General features: G+C 43.0%; 2 protein-coding genes across 4 annotated transcripts in view; one reads left to right on the forward strand and one right to left on the reverse strand.

Annotated features, from left to right (window-relative positions):
- Window positions 1-764, reverse strand: part of henmt1 (HEN methyltransferase 1) — a 113,073-nt gene extending 112,309 nt beyond the window's left edge. For all 3 annotated transcript variants that reach the window (XM_087990333.1, XM_087990334.1, XM_087990330.1), the window contains exon 1: window positions 561-764. In XM_087990333.1, coding sequence (XP_087846459.1) covers window positions 561-749 — 189 coding nt within the window. In that variant the 5' untranslated portion in view covers window positions 750-764. The remainder of the gene's footprint in view (window positions 1-560) is intronic.
- A 2,805-nt stretch (window positions 765-3,569) lies between these two features.
- The window catches only part of LOC122556251 (cilia- and flagella-associated protein 45-like), a 176,020-nt gene continuing 154,487 nt past the window's right edge, over window positions 3,570-25,102 (forward strand). Inside the window, exons 1-2 of the mRNA XM_043702882.2 lie at window positions 3,570-3,630; window positions 5,063-5,194. Of these exons, the coding sequence (XP_043558817.1) occupies window positions 3,628-3,630; window positions 5,063-5,194 (135 nt within the window). The 5' untranslated portion in view covers window positions 3,570-3,627. The remainder of the gene's footprint in view (window positions 3,631-5,062; window positions 5,195-25,102) is intronic.

A 25,102-nucleotide genomic window follows, 5' to 3' on the forward strand; every position in this document is an offset into this window, starting at 1 on the left:
TACAAAATAATGAAGGGTGTAGACAGGGTGATAGAGACAAGCTTTTTCCCCAGGGTGAAGGATTCAATAATGAGAGGGAATACTTTCAAGGTGAGAGGTGGAAAGTTTAAGGGGGGTACACATGGCAAGTACTTCACACAGGGTGGTGGGCATTTGGAACGTGTTGCCAGAAGAGGTGGTAGAGGCAGGCACAGTAGATTAAGATGCATCTGGACAGATGCATGAGTAGGTGGGAGCAGAGGGATACAGATGCTTAGACAGTTTAGACAGTACATTTGGATCGGCTCAGGCTTGGAGGGCCGAAGGGCCTGTTCCTGGGCTGCAAATTTTCTTTGTTCGTATTCTTTGTTCAACCCATAACTCCAGTAACAAACATGCAGAGTAGGACCCCATATACCAACTACAAAGAAACAGAACCAGCCACAAAACCGGAAATGATACTACCAATCCCAGCAGACCCAGTCACATAAACAGCAAGAAAAATAGAAAACAACGTTCTACCGGAGACACACTGATGATGTTACCTACAGTGGTGACGAAACATCTAAGATCAAACTTACCAGCTCAGCGAGCAAGTCAACAACGTGAGCGACAAATCTTCTCGAATATTCAGGAAATCCTTGCTGCAGCATATGAGATAGACAACATTGGCCGAGACATGAGTATCTGCTGTGTATGTGGTGGTTGGTGTTACAACATGTGATGGTAGTATCCATGTCGATGATCTGACACATCTTGCAGAGGGTCATCACTCTTGGGAATTCATAGAGATCAGTCTCTTGAATTCCTGTGTATCAACCTCAGGAATTGAGAGATCACCCTCAGGAATTTTGTTTATTTATTTATTCAAAGTTTGGGTGAAGATTTGTAGCTCGGGTGCTCGTTGTTGTGGTTCTGTTCGCCGAGCTGGAAATTTTTGTTGCAAATGTTTCTCTGTCACCCTGTCTAGGTGACATCCTCAGTGCTTGGGAGCCTCCTGTGAAGCGCTTCTGTGGTGTTTCCTCCGGCATTTATAGGGCCTGTCCCTGCCGCTTTATTTAGTTATTGTCACATGTTCCTAAGTTCAATGAAAAACTTTGTTTACAAATAGTACAGGCAGACCATAGTAAGCAAGAACATACAGATGACAGAGTAAAAATAAAACTTAGAGGCACACGTTATGTCACACAGAGCATGCACTAACTAGATCAACATTAGCAAGATCAGCATTATCTGAATGTGGAGGTGATGGATTGTGATCGTGTCATGCGATTTTCAGCATTACTTGAAGTTAGAGCTATTTGAATTGAGAAATCATGCTCAGAATTTCTTGTACAGTATATTACCCTCAAGAGTTGACAGAGATAACCCTTGGGAATTCGCTCTGATTGACTAATAGACAGGTCGAGGTGAAAATGAGGACTGCAGATGATGCAGATCAGAATCAAGATTCACCATTTGGATACAGAACTAGCTCAAAGGTAGAAGACAGAAGGTGGTAGTGGAGGGTTGTTTTTCAGACTGGAGGCCTGTGACCAGTGGAGTGCCACAAGGATTGGTGCTGGGTCCACTACTTGTCATCATTTATACAAATGATTTGGATGTGAGCATAAAAGGGAGAGTTAGTAAGTTTGCTGTTAACACCAAAATTGGAGGTGTGGTGAACAGTGAAGAAGGTTACCTTGGAGTAAAACGGGATCTTGATCAGATGGGCCAATGGGCTGAGAAGTGGCAGGTAGAGTTTAATTGAGATAAATGTGAGGTGCTGCATTTTGGGAAAGCAAATCTTAGCAGGACTTATACACTTAATATAAGGCCCTAGGGAGTGTTGCTGAACAAAGAGACCTTGGAGTGCAGGTTCATAGCTCCTTGAAAGTGGAGTTGCAGGAAGGTAGGATAATGAAGAAGGTGTTTGGTATGCTTTCCATTACTAGTCAGAGTACTGAGTATGGGAATTGGGAGGTCATGTTGCAGCTGTACATGATATTGATTAGGCCACTGTTGGAATATTGTGTTCAATGCTGGTCTCCTTCCTATTGGAAAGATATTGTGAAACTTGAAAAGGTTCAGAAAAGATTTACAAGGATTTGCCAGGTTTGGAGGATTTGAGCTATAGGGAGAGGTTGAACAGGCTGGGGCTGTTTTCCCTGCAGCATCAGAGGCTGAGGGGTGACCTTATAGAGGTTTATATCAAGAGGGGCATGGATAGGATAAATTTGACAAATTATTTTCCCTGGTATGGGGGAGTCCAGATCTAGAGGGCATCGGTTTTGGGTGAGAGGGGAATGATATAAAAGAGACCTAAGAGGCAACCTTTTCAGTCAGAGGGTGGTACGTGTATGGAATGAGCTGCCAAAGGAAGTGGTGGAGGCTAGAACAATTGCAACATTTAAAAGGTATCTGGATGGGTATATGAATAGGAAGGGTTTGGAGGGATATGGGATGGAAACGTGGTGCTGGAAAAGCGCAGCAGGTCAGGCAGCATCTAGGGAACAGGAGAATCGACGTTTCGGGCATTAGCCCTTCTTCAGGAGGAGAAAGTGAGGTCTGCAGATGCTGGAGATCAGAGATGGAAATGTGTTGCTGGAAAAGCGCAGCAGGTCAGGCAGCATCTAGGGAACAGGAGAATTGACGTTTCAGGCATTAGCTGAAGATTCCTGAAGAAGGGCTAATGCCCGAAACGTCGATTCTCCTGTTCCCTAGATGCTGCCTGACCTGCTGCGCTTTTCCAGCAACACATTTCCATCTCTGATCTCCAGCATCTGCAGACCTCACTTTCTCCTTTGGAGGGATATGGGCCAGGTGCTGGCAGATGGACTAGATTGGGTTGGGATATCTGGTTGGGATGAACGAGTTGGATGCTGTCTGACCTGCTGTGCTTTTCCAACAGCACTCTAATCTTTGACAAACGGTCAGTTAAGCGCAGCAGGTCAGGCAGCATCAAAGGAGAAGGAGAATCGACGTTTCGGGAATAAGCCCTTCTCCTTTGATGCTGCCTGACCTGCTGCGCTTTTCCAGCAACACATTTTTAAGCTCTGATCCCGAGCATCTGCAGTCCTCACTTTCTCCAAACGGTCAGTTAGACTCGAACGTCAGCTCTCCTTACAATGCTGCCAGACCTGATGAGATTTTCCAGCATTTTCTCTTTTGGTTTCAGATTCCAGCATCCGCAGTAATTTGTTTCTATGCACTCTAATTTTAACAGACGGGTCTGCCAATGAAAATACTGAAACTGGGATGGTATTGGGTCTGGTTCAGAGGACGGGTCACTGAACCTGAAACGTTAGCTCTATTCCTCTGCACAGATGTTGCCAGACCTGCTGAGTTTTTCTAGCAATTTCTGTTTTTGTCAAAAGAATAAGAGCCCGTCACTGGGGCGGGGCTTAATGCCTGGTGAGGGAGAGAGTTGGGGGTCTGGCCTGTCGCCGATGGACGGTGATTGATTGGTATGGGCTGTCATTTAATGACGGTGATTGATTAGTATGGCCTGTCGCAGATCACGGTGAGGGGTGGAGTCTGGGTTATAATTGCCCCGCCCACCGTCTCCTATTGGAGCGAATTGAAGGGACGGTACGTCAAGACAGCCCTCCCCGACAAGTGGTTGCCATAGTAACCGGCAAATCAACAAGAACGATAAAGAGTGAGAAGATGGTGGGAAAGCTTATCCTTATTGTGAAGGGCTTTGGGTGCGGAATGGGCAGACCCCTATCTTACTCAGGATCACGGAGCCCTGTTGTCATGGTGTCGGGTGTTAGCGCCGTCTTCTCTGGTGGCCCTCCAGCCTCTGTACCTCAGGGGATGGACATTTCCCCCATTCCTTTGGTCTGAGGAATTAGGAGCAGAGAGGCAGTAACTTAGGCGAGAATCTCTGGAGTAGAGAATGAAAGGCATCAAAGTGGGTTTGTGAAAGGGTGTTGACTAGTCGGCACTGAGAATTTGTTTCCCTATGCCAGGAGAATCTGGAACATGGGGCACAGTCTCAGGCTGATTTACGGTAAAGAAATCCCTTCACTCCGAGGATTATGAACTCCCTCTCTCAGAATGCTGCGGTCAAATGGCGGAGCGGACTGAAATGACCAAATAATGTACTCCACCTCATGTCAAGAAATATGTTCTTGAATGGTTCCCACACTATGTATAGTTGTGCTATACATAAATAAAGCATGCATTTCAGACTATGAAAGTCACAAATGTTTTCATTTGCAGCCAGGCCAGAACTAAGGCCCATTAGTATTAAGACGGTCACTCAAAATCCAAGAGGGAGTTCACAAATTTTATTTTTATGACTCATTCAATTTGATTTCCTTACTTGACAAAGGATGTAGCTGCAAAGGAGGGTCAACAGAGGAGGTTCACTAGATTGATTCCAGAAATGAGAGGCTTGTCTTATGAAGAAAGATTGAGCAGTTTTGGGCTATACTTGCTAGAGTTTAGAAGAATGTGAGGAGATCTAATTGAACTATACAGGATGTGAAACAGAATTGACTAAGTAGATTTAGAGAAGATGCTTCCTCATGTGGGACAATCTAATAATCAGATTTAGAATAGAGGTGAGGGTTGTGATTCTGTAGAATTCACTACCTCAGAAAGCAATGGATACTGGGACTTGAGTAAATTTAGGAGGAGATATATATTTTATTAGTGATGAGCTGAGGGAATATAGAGTGCAAGTAAGAAAGAAAAGTTGAGGCTGAGATGAGCTCAGCCATGATTTTATCAAATGATGGAGGAGGTTCGAAGGGCTGAATTGCTGCTGTTGCTTTAGTTCTTATGTTCATGGGATGTGACTATCATTGGTAAGACTGAAATTTACTGCCTATTCCTAACTACCCTTGAGAAATGGAGAGATTGTGGAACTTGCTACCACAGGGAATAGTTGTGGTGAATACTATTAACACTTTTAAGGGAAAGATGGATAAACATAAGAGAGAAAGGAGATACTGATGATGTGTGATAAAGAGGAATGGGAAGAGTGGAGCATGATGTCTGGATATCATAATTTATGTGAAGCATAATCTTTGGCATAAAACTGTATCATGTGATTGTGAGAAAGTTGCTATTGATTTCTCCTGCTATCTTTCAGTCAGCATGTGCTCGAACTTGTGGTCCTGAGATTGAGGGCACTTCCTCAACAAGCCTCAGCCATTCACGTCGATATCGGACCAAGGCCTCAAACTCTCAGATCGATGAGACTCTATTTGGGAACCATCGTCAGGTAATTTAAATTAAGAAGTCTAGTGTAAGCAGTATTATGACTATGCCTTGCATACAGATTCAGCAAGATCCTGCCCTACGTTGTCCTCTTCCTGGAGAAGGTAATATAATAAAAAATAGTATAGGAATAGGTCATTCTGCTATACCAGTTCAGTAGGACCAAGGTTGATCTGAATGTGAACCTGAAATCTGCTTTCCTGACAACCTTTCAGAATCATTGATTTTATTGCAAATCAAAAATCGAACTCAACTGTGAGAAGAAATTCTTCCTAAAAGCCATCTCAAATGAGAAACACCTTATTCTGAAGATATGACTCAAGTTCCAGAATACTCCCACAAGAGGATACATCCTTTCAACATTAATTATCAAACCTCATTAGAATCTTTAATGTTTCAATAAGGTAATCTCTCATTCTTCTGAACATGACCCAATAATGGGCTCGAGATGCTTAAGGTTTCCTCATTAAACAATGCTTTCATTGCCAAGAATCAATCTAGAATTAAGAAGACCAAAACTGTACAGGGTACTCCAGGTGTGCACTGGACTGTTGTTGCAGGACTTCCTACTTTTATAGGTAAAAACAAGGACTGCAGATGCTGGAAACCAGAGTCTAGGTTAGAGTGGTGCTGGAAAAACACAGCAGGTCAGGCAGCATTCAAGGAACAGGAAATCAACGTTTTGGGCAAAAGCCCTTCATCAGGAATAGAGGCAGGGTGTCTGCTTCCTACTTTTATACTCAAACACATTGTAGTAAAGTCCAACATTCCATTTGCCTTCCTAATTACTTACTGTACCAACATGATAAGTTTACATTTCATGTATAAAGAGACAAATTCCTCTGTCCTACTGTCTCTCTCAATTTGCATTATATCCTACTTTTCTATTCTTGTGTCAGCTTTAGCTCAGTTGGTACCATTATTGTCTCTTAATCACAAATTCTTGCCAGGGTATGAGCACGGTCTGGCTTTCATTGTTCGCAGGTAAAAGGACAGCTGGAAAATGGGAAGCCTTCAGAAATGAGATAATGAGAATCCAGAGAAAGTATATTCTGGTTAGGGTGAAAGGAAAGGCTGGTAGGTATAGGGAATACTGGATGACTAAAGAAATTGAAGGTTTGGTTAAGAAAAAGAAGGAATCTACACTTGCTTTTGTAGGTGGTTGTAAAAAATTCCATGGCACTAATTAGAAGAAGAGCAGGGGAGATATTCCTGGTTTCCTTTCTAATATTGATCCCTCAGTCACGATCACAAAACAAATATACAGCAGTCATGAAAAGCATGATATTGAGACTTTTTTTTCCTTTCAACCAAAACAGACATCCTCCCATTTCTCCACATGATACTCCATTTGCCAAAATTGGCTTCTCAACATTGCTGATTCTTCATATTTTACCACTAATTTGCCTTCCTATCTTTGTACAGTTAATAAGCTTGGATACACTGCACTTGGCCCCTTCATCCAAGTCAAAAATATAGATTGTTAGTAACAAAGAATGGTACAGCAGAGGAACAGGCTGTTCAGCTCACCAAGCATGTGCTGAAACATACCTTTCTAAACGAAAATCTTTTTGTCTCTACATGGTCTGTATCTCTCTGATCCTTGCCTGTTCATATATCTGTCTGGATCATCTTAAATGTTAGCAAGGTTTGAAATGATTTGTAGTTCAGATTGAGGTTCTGGATGTAGGTTTGCTCGGTGAGCTGGAAGGTTCATCTTCAGACGTTTTGTCACCATACTAGGTAACATCTTTAGTGAGACATGCACAAGAATTCCTAGAAGCATAGCATTCCAACCGGAACTTTATCAACAAACACATTGACTTGGACTCCATTTACCACCCTTGAGAAAAAGAACAGGAAATGACATCACCATATGGAATGACATCACCACAGGAAATTACATCACCAACCCAAGAAAACCCAAACATATAAATAGAAAGCAGGAAACACCAGCGATGCTTCGTCTGGAGGCTCACTGAAAATGTTACCTAACATGGTGACGCAATGTCTGAAAATGAACCTTCCAGCTCAGCAAGCAAACCAAAAGCAAGTGTGGATTCGGTTTAACACTGCATCTGAAAGGCAACATCTTAAATGTTGCTATTGTATCTGCTTCTACCACCTCCTCTGGAAGTGTATTCCAGGCACCTACCACCACTGTGCAAAAGAAAAATGCCGCTCATATCTCTTTTAAACTTTCCCATTTTGTTTTGAACCTGTGTCCCTGAGTAATTAAAAAGACTCTGACTATCCATTCTATCCATGATTGTCAATTTTGTAAACTTCTATCTGTTTGTCCCATGGCTTTCGATGTTCAATTACAAACCAACCAAGCTTGTCCAGTCTCTGCCCATAGCTAATGCTCTCCAAACCAGACGAAACCTTGGTAAACCTTTATTTTATTCTCTCTAAACCCTCCACATCCTTCTGCTGGCATTGTGACCAAAACTGGACACAATATTCCAAATGTGGTCAAATGAAAGATCTATATAGCAGCAACATGCCAATTTCTTTACTCCATGCTCTGACTGATGAAGGCAAGCGTACCATACACACTCTTGACTACCTTATCCACTTGTGTTGCCGCTTTCAGGGGACTGTGGACCTGTACAGCTAGATCCTCCTATATATTAAAGCTCCTAAGGGTTCTGCCATATACTGCACACTTCCCTCCTGCATTAGACCTTCCAAAATGCATGATCTCTCATTTGTCCAGATTAAATTCCATCTGTCATTTCTCTGCCTACTTGTATCCTGCTGTATTCTCTAGCAATCCTCCTCACTATCCACAGCTCCACCAATCATTGTGTTGCCCACATTTATTAATCAGACCAACTACATTTTCTTCCAAATCATTTATAGATATTACAAACATTAGATCCCTGCAGAACACCATTAGTCACAGATCTGGGTGGTTGCTTTATCCAAAACACTACTCAGATGTTGTCTCCCACCCGTTCTCCTCCTCTAACCAAAAAAAAGTTCTGTGTCCAAATTGGTAAGGTGATTGGTCTCTTTTTTTTAGTTTTCCAGTAGTCTCGTTGGGAATTTCGAATAATGGGAATGGAGGTTAGGGCAGTTGAATGTTCCTCCTGCAGAATGTAGGAGGTAAGGATCACCAGTAGTACCCCTGCTGACTGCATCTGTGGGAAGTGCACCCAACTCCAGCTCCTTGAAAATCACATTAGGGATCTGGAGCTGGGGTTGGATGAACTTTGGATCATTCGGGAGGTGGAGGGGTTTACTGAGAGGAGTTACAGGGAATTAGTCACACCTCAAGTAAAAGAAGAAAATGGATGGGTTACCATCAGGGGATGGAAAAGGAAACGGCAGACAGTGCAGGGATCCCCTGTGGCCGTTTCCCCTCAACAACAAGTATACCTTTTGGATATTGTTGGGGGGGAATGACTTACTTGAGGTAAGCAATGGGCACAGGTCTCTGGCACAGAGTCTGTCCCTGTTGCTCAGAAGGGAAGGGGAAGAGGAGAAGAGCATTAGTCATGGGGACTGCATGTTTAGGGGGACAGATAGGAGGTTCTGGGGGAACGAGAAAGACACACGGTAAGTGTGTTGCCTCCCAGGTGCCAGGGTTCATGATGTCTCTGATTGTGTTTTTGGATCTTTAAGGAAGAGGGGGAGCAGCCCCAACTCGTGGTCCACATAGGCACCAATGACATAGGTAAGAAGAGAGCTGGGGATTTAAAGCAGAAATTCAGAGAGCTAGGGTGGAAGCTGAGAGTTAGAACAAACAGAGTTGTTATCTCTGGTTTGTTGCTCTTTCCATGTGCTAGTGAAGCAAGGAATAGGGAGAGAGAGGAGTTGAACACGTGGCTACAGGGATGGTGCAGGAGAAAGGGTTTTGGATTCCTGGATAATTGGGGCTGTTTCTAGGGTAGGTGGGACCTCTACAAACAGGATGGCCTTAACCTGAACCAGAAGGGTACCAATATCCTGAGGGGGAGTTTGCTAATGCTCTTCGGGTGGCTTTAAACTAATTCAGCAGGGGGATGGGAAATTAAATTGTAGTTCGAGTATACAGGAGGTTGAGAGTAGTGAAGTCAGAACTAAGATTTCAAGATCGCAAGAAGGCACTGGCAGTGCAAGAATTGGTTTGAAGAGTGTCTACTTCCACGTCAGGAGAATTTAAAATAAGGTGGGTGAACTTGCAGCATGGGTTGGTACCTGGGATTTTGATGTTGTGGCCATTTCAGAGACATGGGTACAACAGGGACAGAGATTGTTATTGCAGGTTCTGGGATTTAGGTATTTCAGTAAGAATAGAGAAAATGGTAAAAGAGGGGGTGGTGTGGTGCTGTTAGTCATGGACAGTATACAGTTGCAGAAAGGATGTTTAAGGACTCCTCCACTGAGGTAGTATGGGCTGAGATTAGAAACTGGAAAGGAGAGATTACCCTGTTGGGAGTTTTTAATCGACCTCCAAATAGTTCCAGAGATGCAGAAGGTAGGATATCAAAATGTTCCCCGACAGAAGCGAGAGTAACTGAGTAGTTGTTATAGGAGCCTTCAACGTTCCAAATATTGACTGGGAAAACTATAGTTCAAGTACTTTAGATGGGTCTGTTTTTATCCATTGTGTGCAGGAGGGTTTCCTGACGCAGTGTGTAGACAGGCCAACAAGGTGCAAGGACACATTAGGTTTTCGACTGGGTAATGAACCTGGCCAGGTGTTAGATTTGGAAATAGATCAGCACTTTGGTGATAGTGACCGCAATTAAGTTATGTTTACTTTCGTGATGGAAAGGGATAGGCATATACCACAGGGCAAGAGTTATAGCTGGGAGAAAGGCAATTACGATACAATTAGGCAAGATTTAGGATGCATAGGGTGAGGCAGGATACTGCAGGGGGTGGGCAGAATTGAAATATAGAGCTTATTCAAGGGTGAGCTACTGTGAGTTCTTGATAAGTATGTACCTGTCAGGCAGGGAAGAAGTGTCGAGCGTGGGAGCTATGGTTTACTAAGGAAGTTGAACCTGTCTTCAAGAGGAAGAAGAAGGCTTATGTTCGGATGAGATGTGATGGCTCACTTAAAGTGCTCAAGAGTTACAAGTTAACTGGGAAAGACCTAAGGATAGAGCTAAGAAGAGCCAGGAGGGGACATGAAAAGTCATTGGCAGGTAGGATCAAGGAAAACCCTAAGGCTTTCTATAGCTCAATCAGGAATAAAAGAATGACTAGAGTAAGTTTAGGGACAATCAAGCATAGTAGTGGAAAGTTGTGCATGGAGTCAGATGAGATGGGGGAAGCGCTAAATGAATACTTTTCGTCAGTATTCACATTAGAAAAAGACAATGTGGTCGAGGAGAATACTGAGATACAGGCTACTAGACTCGATGGGATTAAAATGCATAAGGAGGAAGTGTTAGCTATTCTGGAAAGCATAAAAATAGATAAGTCCCCTGAGCGGGATGGGATTTATCCTAGGAATCTCTGGGAAGCCAAGGAGGAGATTGTCGAGCCTTTGGCTTTGATCTTTGTCGTCCTTGTCCAAAGGAATAGTGCCAGAAGACTGGAGCATAGCAAATATTGTTCCCTTGCTCAAGAAGGGGAGTAGAGACAACCCTGGAAGTTATAGACCAGTGAGCCTTAGCGGGTTTTGAGAAGATTTGTAGGTAGCGTTGAGGTTCTGGATATAGGTTTGCTCGCTGAGCTGGAAGATTCATTTTCAGACGTTTCATCACTCTACTAGGTAACATCTTCAGTGGGCCTCCAGGTGAAGCACTGCTGATGATTCCTGCTTTCTATTTATATGTTTGAGTTTCTTTGGGTTGGTGATGTCATTTCCTGTGATTATGTCATTTCCTATTCTTTTTCTCAGCGGGTGGTAGATGGAGTCTAACTCAATGTGTTTGTTGGAATGCCTTGCTTGTAGGAATTCTCGTGCATGTCTCTGTTTGGCTTGTCCTAGGATTGATGTGTGGTTCCAGTCAAAGTGGTGTCCTTCCTTATCTGTATGTAATAATCCAATTGAGAGAGAGTCATGGCATTTTGTGGCTAGTTGATGTTCATGTATCCTGGTGGCTAGTTTTCTGTCTGTATGTCCAATGTAGTGTTTGTTACAGTTCTTGCATGGTATTTTGTAAATGATACTAATTTTGCTTGTCTGTATTGGGTCTTTCAAGTTCATTAGCAGCTGTTTTAGTGTGTTGGTAGGTTTGTGGATTACCGTGATGCCAAGGGGTCTGAGTTGTCTGGCAGTCATTTCCAAGATATCTTTGATGCAGGGGAGAGTGGCTAGGGTTTCTGGATGTGTTTTGTCTGCTTGTTTGGGTTTGTTGCTGAGAAACCCAGCAACACATTAAAACAACAGCTAATGAACTTGAAAAACCCTGTACAGACAACAAACAAGACTAATGTCATTTACAAAATACCGTGCAAGAACTGTAACAAACACTACATTGGACATACAGACTAGCCACCAGGATACACGAACATCAACTAGCCACAAAATGCTATGACTCTCTCTCACTTGTATCATTACATACAGATAAGTGTATTAGCTTTTATTGGTAGAGGGGTTGAGTTTTGGAGCCATGAGATCATGCTGCAGCTGTACAAAACGCTGATGCAGCCACATTTGGAATATTGCACACAGTTCTGGTCACCACATTATAGGAAAGATGTGGAAGCTTTGGAAAGGGTTTAGAGGAGATTTACTAGGATGTTGCCTAGTATGGAGGGAAGATCTTACAAGGAAAGGCTGAGGGACTTGAGGCTGTTTTCATTAGAGAGAAGAAGGTTGAGAGGCAACTTAATTGAGACAAATAAGATAATCAGAGGGTTAGATAGGTTGGACAAGTGACAGCCTTTTTCCTTGGATAGCAAAGGCTAGCACCAGTGGGCATAGCTTTAAATTGAGGGGTGATAGATGTAGGTCAGATGTCAGAGGTAGTCTCTTTACTCAGAGAGTGGTAGGGGCGTGGAACACACTTCCTGCAACAGTAGTAAACTCACCAACTTTAAGGGCATTTAAATGGTCATTGAATAGGCACACAGATGAGAATGGAATAGAGTAGGTTAGATGGGCTTCAGATTGGTTCCACAGTTGGCATAACATCCATGGCCGAAGGGCCTGCACTGCGCTGTAATGTTCTATGTTCTAAGTTCTAGCTCCAGTTGCAAGAACACATTTCCACTTTACTGTCTGTCTTCAATGATTGAGCCAGTTTTGGATTCATCTCACCAGCTTACCACATATCCCATGTGACTTCACCTTTTGTATCAGCCTGCCATGAGGGACCTTGTTAAAAGCCTTGTGAACAATATCTACCACCCTGCCCTCATCAATCATCTCTGTCACTTTGAGGCATAGAATCATACAGTCATACAGCAAGGAAACAGACTCTTCAGTCCAGCGTGCCCACACCAACCAGGCATCCTGATCTGACCTAGTTCCATTTGCCAGCATTTCGCCCATATCCCTCTAAACCCTTCCTATTCATATTCCCATCAAGATTTCTTTTAAATGTAGCTATTATACCAGCCGCCACCACTTCCTCTGACAGCTCGTACCAGACACACATCACCTTCTCCATGAAAAGTTACCCCTCAGGTCCTTTTTAAAATCTATCCTCTCTCATATTAAAACTATGTTCTCTAGTTTTGGACTCCCCCTCCTCCCCTTCCCCCCACCCTCGTAAAAAGACTTCCTCCTATCCATGCCCCTTATGATTTTATGAACTTCTATAATGTCACCCCTCAGCCTCCGATGCTCCAGGAAAAAGATGCCCCGCCTATTCAGCTTTCTTATAGCTCAAACCCCTGCAGTCCTGGCAACACCCTTGTAAATCTTTCCTGCACCCTGTCAAGTTTAACAACATCCTTCCTATAGAAAGGCTACCAGAATTGTATGCAGAACTCCAAAATTGGCCTCACCAATACAGTGCAACATGACATCCCAACTCTTATACTTTAGGTTATGACCAATGAAGGGAAGCGTACAAAACATTGCCTTCACCACCTTGTCTGTCTGGAAATCCACTTTTGAGAATCCCGCACATCTAGATCTCTTTGTTCGGCAACAATCCCTGGAGCCCTACCATTTAATGTCTGAGTCCTGCCCTTTGTTTGTCTTACCAAAATGCAACACCTCATATTTATCTAAATTAAACTGTATCTGCCATTCTTCGGCCCATTGGCCCATCTGATCAAAGTCCCATTATACTCTACACCACCTCGAAGACTATCTCTATCACTTTGAGGCATAGAATCATACAATCATACAGCAAGAAAACAGACTCTTCAGTCCAACGTGCCCACACCAACCAGGCATCCTGATCTGACCTAGTTCCATTTGCCCATATCCCTCTAAACCCTTCCTATTCATATTCCCATCAAGAGTTCTTTTAAATGTAGCTATTATACTAGCCTCCACGACTTCCTCTGACAGCTCGTACCAGACACACATCACCCTCTCCATGAAAAGTTACTCCTCAGGTCCTTTTTAAAATCTATCCTCTCTCATGTTAAAACTATGTCCTCTAGTTTTGGACTCCCCCTCCTCCCCTTCCCCCAACCCTCGTAAAAAGACCTCCTCCTATCCATGCCTAGTGATAGAGATAGTCTTCTTTACTGTCCTCTACACCACCTATTTTGGTGTCATCTGCAAATCTATTAACCATCACTTCCTAAATTCACATCCAAATCATTTGTATAAATGACAAAAAGCACTGATCCTTGTGGTACAATGGTCATAGGCATCCAGTCCATAAAATGTCCCTCTATCACCATCCTCATGTCTCCTACCTTCAAATCAATTTTGGATCCAATTGGTTAGCACCTCCTGGATCCCATGTGATCTAACCTTACTAACCAGTCTACCATGCAGAATCTTGTTAAACACTTTATTGCAGTCCATATAGACAACGTCTACCACTCCTCAAAAACTCAATCAAGTTTGTGAGACATAACCTCCCCCTCACAAGGACGTGCTGTCTGTCACTAATAAGTATGTATTTTCCACTTGCGAGTAGATCTTGTCCCGAAGAATCTTCTCCAATAATTTCCCTACCACTGATGTAAGACTCTGAGCCTTTAATTTCTTAGAATATCCCCGTTGCCCTTCTTAAAAAAAGGAACAACATTAGCTCTTATCCGCTGGAACCTCTCCAGTGATTAAAGAGTTACAAGGCCCCAGCAATTTCCTCCCTTGCTTTCCTCAGTACTCTGGGATATATCCTATCAGGTGCTGGGAACTTGTTTACCTTTATAATTTTCAAAACACCTAACAGGAAAGATATTGTTAAGCTAGAGAGGGTTTAGAAGAGATTTACCAGGATGTTGCCAGATGTGGATGATTTGAGTTATAAAGAAAGACTTGTTAGACTGGGACTTTTTTCACTGGAGTATAAGAGTTTGAGAGATGATCTTAGAGAGATTTATAGAATCATGAGGGATATAAATAGAGTTAATAGTAGGCGTCTTTTCCCCAGGAAGGGGGATTTCAAGACTTTGGGGCATACTTTTAAGGTGGGAGGAGAAAGATTTAAAGGAGACATTTGGGGCATTTTTTTAACACAGAGGGTGGCTCACATGTGGAATGAACTTCCTGAGGAAGTGGTGGATGCAGGCATAGTTATAACCTTTAAAAGACACGTAGATGCATACATGAATAGGAAAGATTTACAGGGCTAGGGGCCAGGATCAGACAGGTGGGACTAGTTTAGTTTGTGATTATGTTCAACACTGACTGATTGGACTGTTTGACTCTGTGCCCTCCTCCTTTCTTATTTTGATATGCCTTAGAATATCAACATACCCCTCCCCACATTCACTATCCATCATGTCCTTCTCATTTATGAATAACAATGCAAAATATTTATGAAGGACCTCACCCACTTCCTCTGGTTCCATACATAAATTACCTTCTGTCTCCTTGAGTCGACACACCCTTTCCCTAGTTACCTTCTTGCTCCTTATATACATATGAAACGCCTTGGGATTTGCCAAGGACATTTTATGACCCCTTTTAGCCCTTCTAACTCCTTGCCTAAGTTTTTTCCTGCTTTCTTTACAGGGGTCTCTGTCTTCAGTTTCCTAAACCGTATGTATGTCTCTTTTTTTTTATTTTTGGTTCAGCTCTCATTTTCTCTTGTTATCCAAGGTTCCCAAATCTTGCCATCGTTATCCTTTATTTTTATAGGAACATGCTGGTCCTGAACTCTGTGACTAAGGAGGTGGACGAGGGGAAAGCGGTAGATGTGGTGTATATGGATTTTATAAGGTGTTTGATAAGGTTCCCCATGGTAGGCTACTTCAAAAAATACAGAGGTATGGCATTGAGGGTGAGTTGGAGGTTTGGATTAGGAATTGGCTGGCTGGAAGAAGACAGAGGGTAATAGTTGATGGTAAAGGTTCATCTTGGAGTGCCGTTACTAGCGGTGTTCCACAAGGATCTGTTTTGGGACCATTGCTGTTTGTCATTTTTATAAATGACCTGGAGGAGGGGCTAGAAGGTTGAGTGAGCAAGTTTGCAGATGATACAAAAGTCGGAGGAGTTGTTGACAGTGAGGAAGGATGTGGCAGGTTACAGCGGGATATAGATAAGCTGCAGAACTGGGCAGAAAGGTGGCAAATGGAGTTCAATGTAGCTAAGTGTGAGGTGATTCACTTTGGTAAGAGTAACAAAAAGATGGGGTACTGGGCTAATGGTCGGATACTTGGTAGTGTGGATGAGCAGAGGGATCTTGGTGTCCATGTACACAGATCTCTGAAAGTTGCCACCCAGGTAAATAGTGCGGTGAAGAAGGCATATGGCGTACTGGCTTTTATTGGTAGAGGAATTGAGTTCCAGAGTCCTGAGGTCATGTTGCAGTTGTATAAGACTCTGGTGCGGCCGCATCTGGAGTATTGTGTGCAGTTTTGGTCACCATACTATAGGAAGGATGTGGAGGTACTGGAACGGGTGCAGAGGAGGTTTACCAGGATGTTGCTTGGTATGGTAGGAAGATCGTATGAGGAAAGGCTGAGGCACTTGGGATTGTTTTCATTGGAGAAAAGAAGGTTTAGGGGTGACTTGATAGAGGTGTACAAGATGATTAGGGGTTTAGATAGGGTTGACCATGAGAACCTTTTTCCACGTATGGAGTCAGCTATTACAAGGGGGCATAGCTTTAAATTAAGGGGTGGTAGGTATAGGACAGATGTTAGGGGTAGGTTCTTTACTCAGCGAGTCGTGAGTTCATGGAATGCCCTGCCAGTAGCAGTGGTGGACTCTCCCTCTTTATGGGCATTTAAGCGGGCATTGGATAGGCATATGGAGGATAGTGAGCTAGTGTAGGTTAGGTGGGCTTGGATCGGCGCAACATCGAGGGCCAAAGGGCCTGTAATGCGCTGTATTCTTCTATGTTCTATGTTCTGTCTAACCCTTTAAAAGATTCTCACATACCAGACATGGGTTTACCATCAATCAGCTGCCTCAGTCTATATTCCCCAGTTCCTGCCTAACATTGTCGGAGTTAGCCTTCCCACAAGTTCACCTGAAGACTACTCATATCCTTATACATAAGTAAATAGTTGAGGCTCCAGAGGTGTTCTCTATAGCCCTATTTATTGTAGTTTACCAACCTGAAAATGATCAGTTAATCCAAGATTCTATTTCTTAGTAGTTAGCTGATCCTGTATCCATGCTGAAACAAAAGCACAAATTGCTGGAGAAACTCAGCAGGTCTGGCAACATCTGTGGGAAGAAAGCAGAGTGACCATTTCGAGTCCAATGACTTTTCACCAGACTGATCAACATCCGTGCTGATAAAGATATATATACCTGAATACCATGAGCTCTTGTCTTGTGAGATAACCTTTCATATGACACCTTAATGAAATACCTCTGGAAGTCTAAATAATCTACATCTACTGTTTTTTTCTTATAAGACCATGAGACATAGGAGAAAAGTAGGCCATTCAGCCCATCAAGTCTATAAAAGATCCTCTAGGGAAGTGATTATAGCAAGCTAGAATTTCAAATTCAGTGGGAAAGCAAGACACAGGACTCCTAATTCGAGCATTCTGGTTTAAAACAAAGGTAATTATTTAAGCATAAGGACAGAATCTGGCCCTGGTGGACTGGAAGGAGGACTAAAAAGTAAGTGATGAGGAGCAGCATATGCTTAAGGAGGCACTCAGTTGCTCCTAAGTAAAATAAATTCCAGAAAGGAAGAGAGATTTGTAAAAATGGGAGAAACATCCATTGCTAAGGAAGGAAGTTACAGGTAATATATGGATAAAGACTATGGCATACCATTTGCAAATGCAGTTGACAGGCCTGAAGATTGGGAAACTTCTAAAGATCAACAATGGGATACTTAAAAAAAAAAGTCATTGTAGGAGCAAATTTAAATAATGAAAGAAACCTACCACAAAAATATAAAAATAGATAGAGAGTTTCTTTAAGGAAATAAAAGAGAAGAGAGTAGCTAAACTGAATATTGGCCCCATGGAGTATGCGATTTGCGAGTTAATACTTGGGAACACAGAAAAGTTGGTGCTACTGAATAAATACTTTGCTTTCATTTTCACAGTGGAGAACATTAGTACCATCCCAATAGCAACAGTTAATGCAGAAGTCATAGAAAAGGAGGAACCTAAACCAATTATTGTCAATAGGGAAAACGTACTAAACAAACTGTTGGGATAGAAGGCAGACAAGCCCCCATGCCTGATAACTGAATGGACACATTAGTCATAATATTTCAAAATTCTCTGCATACTGGAAAGATTTCAGGATTGGAAAACACCCTTATTCAAAAAGAGAGTGCAGAGGGTAGGAATCTACAGAGCAGTTAGTTTAACATGTATCATTAGGAAATTATTTGAATCCATTAATAACAGAGCAGTAAAAGGACATTGAGAAAGTCTAAATACAATCCATATAAAAATTAAATCATGTTTGACCAATTTGCTCCAGTTCTTTGAAGATGTTGTGGGGGATCTTGTAGATATACTATATTTGATTGCCAGAAGGCAATTGTTAAGTTATCATACAAAAGGTTAGTACACAGGTAAGATCTCATAGAATTTGGGGTAATTTATGAGCTTGGATAGAGGATTAGCTAACCAACAGAAAGCAGAAATTTGCGACAGATGCATCTTTTTCTGGTTGTCAAGTTATAACTATTGGTGTGCCACTAGTTCACTCCATGGGCCACAACTACCTATAATCTACATTAGTTACTTGAATGTGGAGTAGAAAGTACTATAGCCAAATTTGCAGATGACACTAAAATAAGTAAGAAAGTAAGCTGCAATGAAGAAATAAGAAATTTGCAAATGAATATAGTTAGGTGAAGAGGCCAAAATTTGGCAAATGAATTTTAATGTGGATAAGTGTAAGGTTATTTATGTTGGCCAGAGGAATAGAAAGGGAACTTATTATCCAAATGGAGAGACAATTTAGAGAGTTTTGATGCAGATAAATCTGATTTTCCTCAAGAGTCTCAGAAATTACAATGGGTAATAAGGAAGGCAAATGGAATTTCGCTTCTTTTGCGAAAGGAATATAGTATAAAAGCAGGGAAGTTTTTGTTGTAACTGTACAAGGCATTAATGAGACTGTACCTGATATTGTGTACAGCTTTGGTCCTCTTGAGGAGGACTGTATATGCATTAGAGGCTGTTCAGGGGCGGTCACTTGATTGATCCCAGAAATGAGGGATTTGTGTAATGATTAGAGTTTGAGCAGTGTAGGACTGCATTTTCTGGAGTTTGGAAGAATGAGAGGTGATCTAATTGAGGTAACTAAGATGCTAAAGGCGATTGACAAAGTAGACGTAGGAAGATTGTTGTCGAAGAGTGTGGCGCTGGAAAAGCACAGCTGGTCAGACAGCATCTGAGGAGCAGGAGAATCGACGTTTCGAGTAAAACCCTTCAATGCTCAAAACGTCAATTCTCCTGACTAGCTCTGCTTTTAAACTAGTATGGCAGGGGGGTGGGAACCTGAGCTGTATACCGGAGGTGAGAGTTGATGCAAATGAGGCAATAGCAAGAGGTAGACCAGCTAGTGGGAAGGATTTTCCTGGGAAGGAACCAGGGGATCAGTTAAAGTGTGTTTGCTTTAACGCTAGGAGTATCAGGAATAAAAGTGATGAACTTAGAGCATGGATCAGTACCTGATGCTATGATGTTGTGGCCATAACAGAGACATGGATTTCTCAGGGGAAGGAATGGTTGCTGGATGTTCCAGGGTTTAGAGCATTTAAAAAGAATAGGGAGGGGGGAAAAGAGAAGGAGGTGTAGCACTACTAATCAGAGAGGGTATCACAGCTACAGAAGCTTCCATTGTCGAGGAAGATCTGCCTACCAAGTCAGTATGGGTAGAAATTAGGAACAGCAAGGGAGCAGTCACCTCGTTCGGGGTTTACTACAGGCCCCCCAATAGCAGCAGGGAGATTGAAGAAAGCATAGGTCGGCAGCTTTTGGAAAAGTGTGGACGTAGTAGGGTTGTTGTAATGGGTGACTTTAACTTTCCCAACATTGATTGGAACCTCCTTTGAGCAGAAGATTTGAATGGAGCTGTTTTTGTAAGGTGTGTTCAGGAGGGTTTCCTAACTCAGTACATTGACAGGCCGACAAAGGGAGAAGCCATTCTAGACTTGGTGCTCAGAAACGAGCCGGGGCAGGTATCTTGTGGTGGGAGAGCATTTTGGTGATAGTGACCACAACTGCCTCACATTCTATATAGCTATGGAGAAGGAGAGGATTAGGCAAAATGGGAGGATATTTAATTGGGGAAGAGGAAACTATGATGCGATTAGACATGAGTTAGGAAGCATGGACTGGGAGCAATTGTTCCATGGTAAAAGCACTATAGACATGTGGAGACTGTTGCGAGTGATGAATAAATATGTCCCTCTGAGACAGGAAAGAAAGGGTAAGATAAAGGAACCTTGGATGACGAGAGCGGTGGAGCTTCTCGTCAAAAGGAAGAAGGTAGCTTACATAAGGTGGAGGAAGCTAGGGTCAAGCTCAGCTCTAGAGGATTACAGGCAGGCATGGAAGGAGCTCAAAAATGGTCTGAGGAGAGCCAGGAGGGGGCACGAGAAAGGCTTGGCAGAACGGATTAGGAATTTTACATTTATGTGAGGAATAGGAGAATGGTCAAAGAAAGAGTAGAGCCGATCAGGGATAGCATAGGGAACTTGTGTGTGGAGTCTGAGGAGGTAGAGGAAGCCCTAAATGAGTTTTTTGCTTCTGTCTTTACAAAAGAAACGAACTTTGTAGTGAATGAAACCTTTGGAGAGCAGATGTGCATGCTGGAATGGATAGAGATAGAGGAAGCTGATGTGCTGAAAATTTTGTCAAACATTAAGATTGACAAGTCGCCAGGCCCAGACCAGATTTGTCCTCAGCTGCTTTGGGAAACGAGAAATGCGATTGCTTTGCCACTTGCGAAGATTTTTGCATCCTCGCTCTCCATTGGAGTCGTACCTGAGGACTGGAGAGAGGCAAATGTAATTCCTCTCTTCAAGAAAGGAAATAGGGAAATCACCGACAATTACAGACCAGTAAGTCTCATGTCTGTCTTCTGCAAGGTGTTAGAAAGGATTCTGAGGGACAGGATTTATGACCATCTGGAAGAGCAGGGCTTGATTAAATGCAGTCAAGACGGCTTTGTGAGGGTCAGGTCATGCCTCACAAACCTTATCGAGCTCTTTGAGGATGTGACTAGAAAAGTTGATGAGGGTCGAGCTGTGGATGTGGTGTATATGGACTTCAGCAAGGCAGTTGATAAGGTTCCCCATAGTAGTCTCATTCAGAAGGTCAGGAGGAATAGGATACAGGGGAACTTAGCTGTCTGGATACAGAATTGGCTGGCCAACAGAAGACAGCGAGTGGTGGTAGAAGGAAAATATTCTGCCTGGAAATCAGTGGTGAGTGGTGTTCCACAAGGCTCTGTCCTTGGGCCTCTACTGTTTGTAATTTTTATTAATGACTTGGATGAGGGGACTGAAGGATGGGTCAGCAAGTTTGCAGACGACACAAAGGTTGGAGGTGTTGTTGACAGTATAGAGGGCTGTTGTAGGCTGCAGCGGGACATTTGACATGGGCTGAGAGATGGCAGATGGAGTTCAACCTGGGTAAATGTGAGGTGATGCATTTTGGAAGGTCGAATTTGAAAGCTGAGTACAGGATTAAGGATAGGATTCTTGGCAGTGTGGAAGAACAGAGGGATCTTGGTGTGCAGGTATATAGATCCCTTAAAATGGCCACCCAAGTGGACAGGGTTGTTAAGAAAGCATATGGTGTTTTGGCTTTCATTAACAGGGGGATTGAGTTTAAGAGCCGTGAGATCTTGTTGCAGCTCTATAAAACTTTGGTTAGACCTCACTTGGAATATTGCGTCCAGTTCTGGTCGCCCTATTATAAGAAAGATGTGGATGCTTTGGAGAGGGTTCAGAGGAGGTTTACCAGGATGCTGCCTAGACTGGAGGGCTTATCTTATGAAGAGAGGTTGACTGAGCTCGGGCGTTTTTCGTTGGAGAAAAGGAGGAGGAGAGGGGACCTAATTGAGGTATACAAGATAATGAGAGGCATAGATAGAGTCGATAGCCAGAGACTATTTCGCTGGGCAGAAATGGCTAACATGAAGGGTCATTGTTTTAAACTTGTTGGAGGAAAGTATAGAGGGGATGTCAGAGGCGGGTTCTTTACGCAGAGAGTTGAGAGCATTGAGTGCGTTGCCAGCAGCAGTTGTGGAAGCAAGGTCATTGGGGACATTTAAGACATTGCTGGACATGCATATGGTCACAGAAATTTGAGGCTGCATACATGAGGATCAATGGTCGGCACAACATCGTGGGCTGAAGGGCCAGTTCTGTCATGTACTCTTCTATGTTCTAATCTCCGTCTCTGATCTCCAGCATCTGCAGTCCTCACTTTCTCCCTGTAGAAAAGATGTTTCCTTATGTGGGACAATCTAGAATGAGATGTCACAGTTTTAGAAAAAGGGATAGCTTAATTTAAAACAAAGATGAAGAGAAATTACTTTGCCCCAAAAATCTTGAATTAGTGGAATTTACAATCCAGAGTGTGGTGGATGCTGGAACATTGAGTAAATTTAAGGAGGAGATAGACAGATTTTTAATTACTATGGAGTTGAAGTGTTATGGATCGTAGACAGGAAAATTGGGAGTTGAAACCAAGATAACATTGGACATGATCATATCAAAATGTCAGAGCATGCTCGAGGGGCTGAATTGCCTACCCCTGCTCATAGTTGTTATGTTTTGGGGCAGATCAAACAAGGCAAGGGAACATGTGATGAATGGCAGGACCCTGGAAACACCTCGGATCAGAGGAACCTTGATGTGAATGTGTACCAGTCCCTTTAGCAACACAGGTAGATAAAGTGGTTCAGAACGCATATGGGATATTTGCCTTTTTTTGGCTGAGGCATAAAGTTTAAGAACAGAGAGGTTATGTTGGAGCTATGTAAAAGTTGGTGAGGCAATATCTAGAGTATTGTGTGCAGCTCTGGAATCCACATTATAAGAGAGGGTGCATAGAAACATATAAGATAGGAGCGGGAATGAGCATTTGACCCCTTGGGCCTGCTCTGCCATTTAAGATGAAAGTGGGTCATCAAGCTTAATACCCTAATCTCATCTTCCCCCTATTCCTTTACCCACAAGAGCTATACCTATGGACTTCTTGAAAACTAATCTTCAAGTTTCCATCCAAACCACTCACCACCCTGACTGGAAACATACCACCGCTCCTTCACAGTCATTGGGTCAAAATCCTGGAATTCCCACCCTACCGACATTGTGGGTCAACACTCAGCAAGTGGACTGCAGCGATTCAAGAAAGCAGCTCACCACCACCTTCTCAAGGGCAAATAGGGATGGGCTAACAATGCTGGCCAGCCAATAAATAAAAAACAAAGAAAATTTACAGCCCAGGAACAGGGCCTTCGGCCCTCCAAGCCTAAGCCAATCCAAATGTACTGTCTAAATCTGTTGGTCAATTCCTAAGCATCTGTGTCCCTCTTCTCCCTACCTACTCATGCATTTATCCAGGCGCATCTTAAATGAATCTACCGTGCCTGCCTCTACCACCTCTGCTGGCAAGGCATTTCAAAATCCCACCACCCCCGTGTAAAGTACTTGCCGCATGTATCCCCCTTAAACTTTCCACCTCTCACCTTGAAAGCGTGACCTCTCGTTATTGAATCCTTCACCCTGGGAAAAAGCTTGTCTCTATCCACCCTGTCTATACCATTCATGATTTTATAAATCTCATGTCCTCCCTCAATCTCCTTTTTTCTAATGAAAATAATAAACCTGACCTACCTCTACTCAACCTTTCTTCATAGCTAGCACCTTCCATACCAGGCAGCATCCTCGTAAACCTTCTCTGCACCCTGTCCAAAGCGTCCATATCCCTTTAATAATGTGGCGACCAGAACTGTACACAGTATTCTAAATGCGGATGAACCAATGTCATGTACAATTTTAACATGACCTGTCAGCTCTTATACTCAATACCCCGTCCGATGAAGGCAAGCATACTATATGCCTTCTTGACCACTCTATCCACCTGTGCAGCAACCTTCAGGGTACAATGGACCTGCGCTCCCAGATCTCTCTGCCCATCAACTTTTTCCAAGACTCTTCCATTCATTGTATAATTTGCTCTTGAATTAGTCTTGCTTAAATGCATCACCTCATATTTGAAAACTATCTGCCACTTTTCCGCCCAACTCTCCAGTCTATCTATATCCCCCTGTATTCTCTGACAGTCCCTTATGCTTTCTGCTACTCCACCAATCTTCGTGTCATCTGCAAACGTACTGGTCATACCAACAGTGCCCTCTTCCAGATCATTTATGTATACTACAAACAACAGTGGCCCCAACACTGACCTCTGTGGAACACCACTGGTTACCTTTCTCCATTTCGAGAAACTCCCTTCAACTACTACTCTCTGTCTCCTGTTGCTCAACCAGTTCTTTATCCACCTAGCTAGAACATCCTGCACACCATATGACTTTACTTTATCCATTAGTCAACCATGGGGAACCTTATCAAACGCCTTACTAAAGTCCATATGAACAGCCCTTCCTTCATCTATCAACTTGGTCACTTCCTCGGAGAACTCTATTAAGTTGGTAAGGTAATTAAGTTGCGTATCACTGAGAAGCCCATTCTTTTCTAAATATAAATAGATTCTATCCCTCAGTACCTTCTCCAGCAACTTGGTGTCCGAGTTCCACAAATGGATAAAAAGAAATCAAAATAAATGCCTGGTTAAATGGTCACCCATTCGAATGGAGGTCAATATCATTGTGGCTGTATCAGTGATTACGGAACTGTTCTTTTGCAAAATTCACCCTGTACTCCAGCCTTTAAGTTTGCATTGGACCTTGGCCAGGATGAGAACCTATACCAAGGAACCCCTGCAGATTAAGGGTATAACTTTGGCTTCAGTCTCTAATGAAAAGCTGCTGATTCAGCTACCACTGATTGTAGTAAAAGCTCAGAACCAAGGTTGATGGGACAATATTAGTTGAAAAAGGTTCAACTAAATTGACTCAACATTTTTCGATTAGAAAATTGCTGCCTGAGTGAAGTCCTAATTAAATACCTGGAAGTTTTTCAGGGAATTCTAGGGACTACCAAAGGGTACAAGGGTACGTGATGTCTCTGATCGTGTTTTCCGGGTCCTGGAGGGGGAGGGGGAGCAACCCGAAGTCGTGGTCCACATTGGCACCAACGACATAGGTAGGAGGAGTGCTGAGGATGTTAGACAGGCTTTCAGGGAGCTAGGTTGGAAGCTTGGAGTTAGAACGAACAGAGTTGTTGTCTCTGGTTTGTTACCCGTGCCACGTGATAGAGATTCGAGGAATAGGGAGAGAGAACAATTAAATGCGTGGCTTCAGGGATGGTGCAGG

The sequence above is a fragment of the Chiloscyllium plagiosum genome, unplaced genomic scaffold (genome assembly GCF_037043375.1).
Source record: "Chiloscyllium plagiosum isolate Xiang-an unplaced genomic scaffold, Cpla_swu_hap1 HiC_scaffold_9, whole genome shotgun sequence".
NCBI lineage: Eukaryota > Metazoa > Chordata > Chondrichthyes > Orectolobiformes > Hemiscylliidae > Chiloscyllium > Chiloscyllium plagiosum.